The 10,846-nt window shown below is 39.4% G+C and overlaps 2 protein-coding genes across 2 annotated transcripts; one reads left to right on the top strand and one right to left on the bottom strand.

The window, feature by feature from the left end:
• Positions 1-299: 299 nt before the first annotated feature.
• Positions 300-2,023, top strand: LOC102296702 (microsomal glutathione S-transferase 1). The gene is made up of 4 exons (XM_005952416.3): positions 300-385; positions 905-1,037; positions 1,286-1,377; positions 1,672-2,023. The coding sequence occupies exons 2-4, from the start codon at positions 921-923 to the stop codon at positions 1,916-1,918; spliced, it is 456 nt and encodes a 151-aa protein (XP_005952478.1). The 5' UTR covers positions 300-385; positions 905-920; the 3' UTR covers positions 1,919-2,023.
• A 1,857-nt stretch (positions 2,024-3,880) lies between these two features.
• Positions 3,881-8,755, bottom strand: LOC102297311 (interferon-induced very large GTPase 1-like). Its single transcript, XM_014331203.2, has one exon. The coding sequence runs from the start codon at positions 8,735-8,737 to the stop codon at positions 3,983-3,985; it is 4,755 nt and encodes a 1,584-aa protein (XP_014186689.2). The 5' UTR covers positions 8,738-8,755; the 3' UTR covers positions 3,881-3,982.
• Positions 8,756-10,846: the final 2,091 nt, after the last annotated feature.

Here is a 10,846-nt window from a genome sequence, read left to right as displayed (position 1 = left end):
AGATTTGGCAGCAGATTAGACTCAAGTATAGAACATCTAGTCTAAGGAGCTCGGAAAGAAAAGCATCTAGACTTCTTTTAGGTCCAGACACTTTTCTTTCTGAACCTTCACAGACATATAGAAAGTGAACTTTTCTACATGAACTTTGTGGCTTTTGGGTTTAGTTGCATTACACTTGAACTGCTGCCTACTGCCTAACAAAAATATTTTATTTTTTCTTTATCTCATCTGCCTTTGCGCTTTGCATTTGGGCCATGTTTCTTGCTGAAAACTGTGACAGCACCTTTGTACTTGCCCTGCCCCCAGAGTTAACTGGGTGACAGGTGAGATTCTTCTTGTGCAACAGATCCAGACTTGCTTGTTTTCTGCAGAGTCACTGCACAAAGTAAGTAAATCTGATAAACTACCTAAAACTCCAAAGTAAACTGTATAAAAATGATTTTGTCATTGTCAAATAATGAACTATTTGACAATGACAAATTTCTATGAGTGCTGTGTTAACATGTGTGCTTTGAATCAACAAACAGTGTCAAGCTGAAACTGGGTTTGGTGCGTTTGCTCTGCTGCTGTGCCACTGCTCGTCCTTTCATATTTGCCACTTCAGTTGTTCCTTGTACATTTTAGTGAGTTTATGGCCTTACTGATAGCACTGTCTTATATACTTTATATTATGATTATGAGTGCAGTCAGTCCTATTTAATGCTTAAATGGCGTATGAATAGCTTAGCATAAAATTAAATTGCATTTTTTACCATTTTGGATTGAATCCTTTTTTTTTGCAGTGGTATTTTGTGTTGGGTATACACCCTCTACAAATCACAGAAATTACAAATGGATTAGGATTTGAAATAAAATTACTTTAATAGGAAGGTAAACGAACTTCCTTCTTTTCTTCATTCTTCAGCTGTAAATCAGCAGAGATGGCAGAGCTGATGGAAAATGAGGTAGTGAGGGCTTTCAGCACATATGCAGTTATTGTTGTCGTGAAGATGCTACTGATGGGGCCAATAACTAGTTACAACCGCTTCACCAGAGGGGTGAGTTCAAATGCAAGCATGTTCTACATTTTGGGTATTTCTCTGTAACATTAGCTTAGTTGAAATTTTTTGTCCTGGTTTTATAAAACTGCAAGTTCAAAACTTACAAGACTCATGTTGGTTTATGAAAAGTAAAGATTTACATGACTAAATAAACCATCCTCAGTTCTTGGCGTTGATCCTTTCAACCTGATATATTTATAGTGATCTGGCAGAAATAAACACTTGTATTCTCTATTTTTTTAAAGTCTTTTTCTAATGAAGAGGATGTAGCCAGAAAGTCTGCAGAGGAAAAGAAGAAGCTGCTGAAAACTCACCCAGATGTAGAACGAATTCGAAGGTGAGATAATCTGGCCCTAAAATTCAGATACTACAGAATCCTGATGTGTCGGAAAATGGTTGATCTAAAGAAGTTAAGAAAATATCATGTCTGTTTGTTACTTTTTGATTTTTGTTATTTGTTGGGGGGGGGGGGACGGTTGTTTTAGGGTTTTAGGGCGTGTTTGATATTCTTTGGACAGACACTACCAAAAAACATAAATGTGTATAATAAATTGTGTAAATTAGTGTTGCCTACTGTTACTAATAATGTGGCCATCGCAGTTGCTAAACTTCTGTTTGTTTTGTCCTCTAGGTGTCACCAGAATGACCTGGAGAACATTATTCCCTTCGTGATTGTCGGCCTCCTTTATGCTCTGACTGGACCCGAGCTTTCTGTCGCTCTTCTTCACTTTCGCATTTTCGCTGGCGCTCGGATCTTCCACACCATTGCCTACATTGGTGCTCTGCCTCAGCCGAGCAGGGGTCTGTCCTGGGTCGTGGGCATGCTGGTCACCTTCTCAATGGCTTACAGAGTGCTCGACACAGTTCTTTTCCTGTAGAAAACATGCTTGCCCGTAGAGACTTTCTTAAAGACATATGCATGTGTTTACTTTTCTCTTGCTGCATCAATCTGTGAGCTTGACAAATAAACATTCTTTGCATAACCTTTTGTTTGTTGGAAATGAACAAAATGTGTGTGGGTTTTCTTAAGGTACTGAAGAACAGGGCTGGGTATCATCACTGATTTCTATAAGTGATTTACAAGGTCCCGATTTGATTCGATTTCTGATTCAATTTAATTCACTTTTGACTCAGTTAGAAATTATGATCATTTATCTGCACATATCCATATTTTATATCTATGTATAAAAACAAAGCTTGACTGCATTCGAGCTGTCTTGTGGGGGGGGGGGGTTACAGTACTTGTGTTTACATGTTTTTGTTGAAACTTTTTACATACTATCATTTACTGTTTTAGCTGTTTGGCGGTTGTTGATATAGTTTTGTGTGGCAGACGTGTGGTCTCCGGCCTGCTGCAGAGGCGGGGTGAACAGGTGTGCCTGGCGAGGTGATTAACTTTGGGTTTTTACTTTTGCAGTGACATTCGACGAGGCAGTGGTATGTGCGTGATGGCTGAATGGGAGTGTCTGTGTCCCATGCCAGTGTGTTGAAACCACAGTTGGACTACTGTAACAATAAAAGCGCTGTCACCACATGGACCGTGTTGTGCGTCCTCGGCAGGGTCCGAGATCACATTGGTTCCAAAATCCAACATTCCCGCCTCCCTCCATTGTGGATGTTGCTGCATTGCAACAGCGCTTTGCTGATGTGTTCTACCCCCTACCCGGCCGTACGTCTCTCATGGAGCACCATTTTGATATGCAGCCTGGTGTGATGGTGCATTCATGGCCCTACAGGCTGCCTGAACATAAAAGACAAGTAGTTCAGTGGGAATAGAGCGAAATGCTGAAGTTGTGAGTAATAGACGAGTTGCACAGTGCGTGGTGTAGGCCCATTGTTCTGGTCGTGAAGGAGGATGGTTCTATACTGTTCTGTGTCGACTATCACAAGGTGAACGAGGTGTCACGTTTTGATGCGTACCCAATGCCCAGAGTCGATGAGCCGCTGGACGAGTTGGGCACTGCTCGCTTTTTCACGACACAAGATTTGATCAGTGGCTACTGGCAGATTCCCTTGTCTGCAGTCCAAGGAAAAAACGGCCTTCTCCACTCTGTACAGTTTGTATCAATTCGTTACACTTTCGTTCGGCTTGTTCGGGGCCCCTGCCACCTTCTAGCGTTTCATGGACCGGGTGCTGCGGCCATATGCTGCCGCCTACCTAGATGATGTAGGTAGGCGGTTAGATTATTAAACCTCTTTACTATCATTAATAACACAAGAATAAAATTTCGTGTTGTCACTGATTGACAATTCAATAAATGTGAATGTAAAGAAAAACAATGCAATTATTTGCAGAACTACTAAACTGACAAAATGTTGCATTTTAAGAAAACGATCGGCTTTTTTTACCTTTTATGGCAGTAACATGTCTCACAAAATTTGGGAATGGGGCAACAAAGGGTTTAAAATTAATTGGTAGTCAAAATAAACATTTTGCAACGAATTAGGTTAACTGACAACAGGTCAGTAGCATGAATAAGATCATCTAAGAGAGATTCAGACTATAGGCAGACATTCACCAGTTCATCAAAATGTCAATTTTGACAAGATACATCACATAGCAGCTCTTTTCTATATTAACTATGCTTCATATCATAAAATATAAAATCATTCAAACACATAATTGTCACTTTTCTTTAAAAATAATAAATAAACTAAATTCTCCTTTATTAAAACTGTTTCCTCTTCCAGAAATCCTTTGGTAGTGATATCGTTTTAGTAACCTTGATATATTTACCTTTATTTCTCTTCTACTGTAAATTCTCAAAACGACTGTTTTGGTCTGTATAAGCATTCCTTTCAGTGAAGCAGGTTATTCACTGCCCACATTATAAATTTAAATCAGTAAGATTATGTAACTGTCATTTTATACAGTTTAATTTGTAAAAATGCCGCATGAACATAGCTGCTGTGATTTTCAGCAGAGTTGGAACTGTGCTGATTTATTCATAGTGTGCACTGAACATTTCATCCAGACTTTGAATAGCATCTTCTTTAGTGTGTGTCTTCCACTCGCTGGGAATCTCACCATGTCCTGTGAATTTTAAAGCATAGTAGTCTTCAAGTTCCTCCTGAAATTGCCACACAAACCATTTCCAGTACTTCAGCTTAGACTCATCTGAGGTTATGCTCCAGTTTGCATATGGTGGTCCAGCACTCCGATACTGTTTAAAAGGAATTAGTTTTGTTGTATTTTTTCCAGCATAAAAATTTCCATCACTTGCAACCTTTGTCGTGCAGAACTCAATACACATTTCCTCACTGTTATGATACTGTGCGCCCTTAACTGCTAAAGATCGATGAAAGGGGACACTGTGGTCTTCAGGACTGTGATCTTTAACAGTGTTGGTACAAACAGCTGCACAGAACGGGCAGGTTTCCCAGCAGCAATTACACAGCTGATCAATGAGGATTTCATCAGGTCTCAGTCTGAATTCCTTCATCTTATCCAAGGAAAGCCGATTCAGCTCCTCTTTGATGGATATAAGACCTTTCTCAATCTCTTCTTTAAGAAATTCGAAATTGTTTATGTCCATGAAGTTTTGACAAGAGATAGATTCAAGAGTCAGTTTATCTTTAAGGAAACTGGAAAATTCCTTTGCCCACATGTCGATGTCTCCTCTTTGTGTTTTGACGTTATTTGTTGCATCAAATAAAGCTTGATAGGCAAACTCATGCATGTTACCTGCATTTTTCCTGAGTATTTTGAGTGCTTTACTTTTGTGTTCTCCTGACATATGTTCATTTACTTTCTCTTCAATAAAAGCCTCGACTTGCTTCCTCGGATTTTGGATGTAGTTGATGAAAGCATCAAAGTCCTCGTTCTCCGCAAGTGACTTCAACAAATGTTTCTCTAAGTTCAGTCTGTTCCCATTGAATGCTGGGAAAGTGCACCTCATCTCTCCAGCGAGATCAATGGCAGTCTTGTTACAAACAGCCTCAACAATAGAAACCTTCAGTTTTTCACAGATCATTTCTCCAAACACAACAGCAGATGAGTTTCCTTTGCAGAAGCTGCTGAAAATGTTGTAGTATTGTGGTTTTTTACTCTCCAAGTAAGTGTGTGCATCATTGCTTGTTTTGAATTTTTTGTGAGACTGTGAAAGCCAAATGGCTGCCCTGTCAAACACATACAGTAAGAGATCAACTGTGGACTCCTTTTTGAAATCATATTTCTTGTTTGATTTGAACTCTGTCACTTTCTCCAGAACATTTTTGGCCGCTTCTTGTAAGTAAGTTGGACTGTAGCCTCTTGTTGTTACAGGTTTGCTCTTGATTATATCAAGTGATTGTTTTTCAACATTTCTTATGAGGGCTCTGATTAATTGTTTATCTTCAAATCGAAAAGATTCTTTTGTAGCACAATCTTCAAAAAATTGAAGTAGTTTTTTGACTTTCATTTTCTCTTTTGTGTCTTGCTGCTTGCTGAACAAAATATATTCAGAATAATCACCAACGTTGGATATGGTTTTGTATTTGTCGTTGCTTTTGCAGCTAATTATAAGATCCCATTCAAAACCAAGGTTATTAAGAATGTTTGCTTCATCGTCTTCCAGATTAATGTCCTCAATGGGTTGTGTATCTGCAGTTAATTTTTTAACCCAATCACTCCAAAAACTGTTAAACTGTTTTTGAAGTTCCTCTTCATCTTTTGCGTTGTGTGTTAACTGATGAGCGAGCTCTTTGCTCTTTAGCAGCAGTTTGCTCTCAAAGTCTTTTTTCTTATCATCCAGCTTTTTACACGCTTTCTTCTGCTGAATAATTTCATCCAGTTTTTTTATCGCTCCTCTCACCAGCTCTTCTTGGAACTCCTTTATTTTGTTTTCAAATTGGCCTCTCCACTGAACCAGTATTTCTTTGTCTCCGTCATCCTCAAAGTATGTCACCAAGTCATTTTTAATTGCTTCATATGATTTGCTCATCTCTTTAAAAAGATCACTGCGTTCAACTTTGTCAAGTTCTCCATTTTCAATTCTGGTGTGAAGCTGGTTTTCAATAGTCAGCATGTTGCTCCTCAGGGCCCAGGTCCAGTTCCCATATTCAACCTCAAGTTTTCTGTAAATTGCAATTTCTAGTGAGTTTTTGAAGTTGAAAACAAAGTGTTCGTTCATCAGGGCATTCCACAAGTCATGAATTTTGATTTTGAAATGTGAGAGAGTGATCCCAGTGGACTGTTTGGCCTTAGACAGGATGATGTTCTTCAGCTCTTGGACACTCTCACTGTAGCCTGGATTTGGAGGAGCCATCGGTGGACTTCCCTCCCATAACTGAGCAAAGTATTTCACATCTGTTTGCACATCAAAGGCAATGACGTCACTGAAGCACTCAGCATCACACACTTCCTCTTTAGCAGCTAGCTGAGCCATCTGGTCCAGTTTTTCTTGCAGGCGTCTTTTCCCATCCATGTTTTTCTCAGCAGCTGCGATATCTGTCACATTCTGGTGAACAAACACACAACTGGGAGAAAGTTTAACTTTCTTCATCCTCATGAAAGCCTGAACAACAATCTGCAGGACATCCTGCATGTCAGCTGGATTCTCACCAAAGATGTTGATCAGTGTCATGTTTCCCAGACCAACAGTAAATGTTGCCAATTCATTGTCGTGATGAAGAGTATCATTACTTTCCAGCTCAAGAGCCCGCAGTCCTTCAGTGTCCACCACTAGAAAATAGTCAAACTGGAAGTCTTTCTTGATTTCCTCTGACACTTTGACCAGCTGCATGAAGGCACCTTTGGTGCACCTGCCTGCACTCACTGCAAACTGCAATCCAAACATGGCATTCAGCATTGTTGACTTTCCACTGCTTTGTACGCCCAAAACTGACAACACAAAAACTCTCTGGTCACCTAGTTTCTTGATGACTTCATCTAAAAAACTAGAGATCCATGTTAGAGGCACATGACCTGCATCACCGTCCATCAGCTCCACTGGGTGTCCTGAAATCATCAGATCTGCAGCCAGTTCAGGAAATGTAGTCCAGTAGGTCATACTGCTCTCTGCTTGTACTGCTCTATGGGCTTCATAGATCTGTCCCATTTCTCTGAAGATGTGCTCCAGGCCAAAGGTTGCAGACTGCAGTTTTTTGGAGATTTGTTCAAGCTCTGTTTGTTTACTTGTTAACAGATCAGATTTGTCGTGTTTCTTCTTCAGAGTCAAGACCTCAGTCCACTTTTCATCATAGCTTTGAAGAATCAAAGAAAGATCATCTGTGGATAGGGCATCTATTAAGATCTGAGTCCATTTCAGGAAGTACTCCTTCTGTTTTGATGTCTCTTTTGATGACAAGAGGCTTTCTGTGAATGACTTCATCAGTTCACTACATGAAGCTTGGCACTGATTTTGTCTTATTTTATTCAGCTGCTGCTGTTTTTGACTTTTTTCCTGCTCAGTGTTTCCTTTAAGGTTATACAGCTCTTTATTTATTCTGCACCACTCATGCCACAGATCGCCTTGACAAGGTAGAAATGTATCTTTGTTCTTTGAAATTTCCATCCCTTGAAGCATTTTAACTGTTTTCATTGCAGCTGATTTCCCTTTTTGACAGACTTCATCATCTTCATCCACTCTGACTCCAGGGACTTTAGCCAAGGATTCAAGCTGGAAGGATGTGTGAGGTTCATGTAAAATCTTTATGATAATTCCTCTCAGTTCTTCAGAAACATCTGACTGGCTTCTGTCTTTCAGACCAATTTTGTATTTTCTCTTTTTCACTTGAAGAGCACCACAATCAGTATCAGCAATGAGAATAATCAAAGGATTTGGTGACTTGAAAAGGTCTTGGATTACTGTGGTACTTTTCTGGCCTTTTTCCAGAGTTGGCACAAGAACAACAGTGACTGATGATTTTTCTGTCAGTATCTTATGCTGTTTTTCAAATGACAGAGCATCACCATGAAGATTACAAAAGGCAATGCAGTCTGTGAAGGAGTCATTGGGTTTTCCAGCAGGGCAGTACCAGGCAATCTCTGCCACACCATCCATCAGCAGGCGACATTTGGTGCTACCTGGACAGTTCCTGTGGAAGAAGGTGCTGTGACGGTCATTGATCAAAGTGTTCATGAGCTGAGATTTTGACACTGGCAGTGAACCCAGGCGGAAGAATGACACCATGGGTGTCTCGGCTTTGCAGATGGGCATTGTCTTCATGGTCATGGCATGTGAATTATCCTTGATTTGAGTTTTCTTCCATGTTTTTTGTATCTGCCTGAATGTCCACAAAGGACATTCAATATCCTTTGTGACTGGGTCAGGGACAAGCAAAGGTAAGGCATACTGACACTGGGATAGCTTTGTAACCAGGTTCTGCTTCAGAAAACTGTCTGAGCAGTGAAATACTGCCATCTGAACATCCATTGGATGCAAATGAAACTGTTTTGATTCATCAGAGTCTACACTTTCACTAAATAGTGCATCAAAGTCATCATCATCTGTGTCTTCACTGTCAGACATTTGTACAGACTGTGAATGGCCCACAGCAGGATTGTCTTGTCTTACAGGAATGTATCTGGCTCTATAGTCTAACATCAACAACCTGTGAAGAAAAGCAAGAGCTAAATCTTTCTCAGATGTGTCATGGCCCTGTTTCACAGGAGGGCCTATTTTAAGAAAGTCTGCTGTTGACATCTTCTGCTGATGTTTGTCTTGAAGGTTGAGTCTTCTGAGTAGTATTTCATCTTCTCGTTGACTGTGTTTCATTGTGTAGTTTTCTTCAGAAACATCTAATAGATCCTGTAGATAAATCAGTGTTTGTATTTACTGTTTGTAAAGAACAATAAATAGCTTCTTGAAGACTTTGTACAATGAATGTGAGTTTCTGACCTTATTCTTGTTTCCACTCTTATTCATTCTGAGGGTACCTGCAGAATAGCAACGATTTAACAGATTAGCAGAGATACACCTTTCTATTCAATTCCGTTTTATTCATACAGCACCAACAAATGACTCAAGGTTGTTTATATTGTAAGGTAAGAGCCCTACAATCATACAAAGAAAACAGAGAACACCGTAACAATCATATGACCCCTATAAGCAAGCACTCTGGCAACAGTGGGAAGGACAAACTCATTTTAACAGGAAGAAACCTCCAGCAAAACCAGGCTCAGTGAGGGCAGACATCTGCAGCGACCAAGTAAGGGGAGAAAAACAGGACAAAAGACCCACTGTGGAAGACAGCCAGAGATTAATAATAAATAACAATTTAATGCAGAGAGGTGTATGAACACATAATGGGTGAAAAAGGTGACTGAAGAAAAAAAAAGTCAGTACATCATGGGAATCCCCCAGCAGCCTAAGGGGCTACTGGAGCATTCAGGGTCACCTGATCCAGCCCTAACTGTATCTTTTATCAAAAAGGAAAGTTTTGAGTCTAATCTGAAAAGTAGAGATAGTGTCTGTCTCCCAAATCTAAACTGGAAGCTGTTCCACAGAATGCTGTGTCTTCAGCCTGAGAGCTGAAGACACAGCCTTTTTTTCTTTTCTTTTTTTAGTACTGCTTGGACGTTTGTATATACTGTACTGTGCAAAGCTCTTGAGCCACATTAATTTCTTTCCATTTTGCTAGGAAAATGGAAAATAGTTGCAACAATTTAGTGAAACAAGGATGAAAATGCCCGAGAATTTATAAGGACACACAGCACACCATTGGAAGATACGTTTAGACTCACTTTGTTGGTGGAAAAATATTATTATTTGCCTCTTAAACTGTGTTATCTTTGGCATTTTTTGAATGAAAATAAAAAAAATATGAACAATTGATGAGTTTTTGCAAAAAGCTGCTAGTAACATTTAAAAAAATTATTTTCTATATTGTCTGTTATGTGCAGATACCGCTCTGGTTCATCCTGTGAGTTAGGTGGGTTTTTATGCTTTGAGGATTCATAGGTCAGTGTTAAATGCCTTAAAATAATCAAAAAGAAAAAAAAGTTTCTTTGCAATGGTTAGGTACAAGGACAAGATTAAAAATGAGTGACGAAGCAGCCAGTGTGCACAGAAAACTTTGAAAGACCATCAGAAATCTCAGAAAAGTCTGACTCCTTGGAAGCAAAATAGAAGTGATAGTAGTTTCAATAGTGCTGTGCCTGCTCATTGAAAGTTTTGTCTTTAATATTTTACTTTAAACCATTAAATATATGGAACAAAGTATAGTACAACACAATAACTCCTAATAAGTAGGACTAAAAGTTTACTGTAATACAGAAGAGCAGTTCATTAGTTACCAGCCTTGCAAATAAACCAAAACCTCAAATGTCAGCCCAGATCAATGCTTCTCAGTTTTTTGGTACAAATGGTTTGGCCCAAACTGCCTATAGTAGTTTGGGCCACCATTTGTTTACACATTTCAGCAGCACTCTATAATAGTCCTTAGAATAAGGCAAAAGTAGCCTGTAATTAGATGCAATTTGCAGGCAACAAGTCAGATATTTGTAGGAAACAATGAAACAATTACACTGTAAGACCTGCGACTAAGGTGTAAGTATCCTGTAATAATGTGCAATGTGCAGGCAACAAGTCAGGTTGTTGCAGGAAACAACTACACAGTAAGTACCCTGTCCTTTATGAGGTGCAGGCCATATTATGGGGTCACCTGTAAAACCTGCAAAAGACCTGTGACTAAGGCACAGGTACACAGCAAATTCAAAAGTGTTAAATTTTTTGGTGTTAATAGTCTCCTTGCAAAAGTAGAGTTAATTTTACTCTAAGCAGAGTCACATTCTTTTAATGTAACTCTGAGGTGTAAAATGATAGTAGTTAAAATCGAGTGTTAAAAATGAGTGTTTCTCTGTCAAATCTGGAGGTGTTACAATG

The sequence above is a fragment of the Haplochromis burtoni genome, unplaced genomic scaffold (assembly GCF_018398535.1).
Source record: "Haplochromis burtoni strain Fernald_Lab_line unplaced genomic scaffold, NCSU_Asbu1 Contig_1585, whole genome shotgun sequence".
In the NCBI taxonomy this organism is placed as follows: Eukaryota; Metazoa; Chordata; class Actinopteri; order Cichliformes; family Cichlidae; genus Haplochromis; species Haplochromis burtoni.
This window is presented reverse-complemented; position numbering and strand designations above follow the sequence as displayed.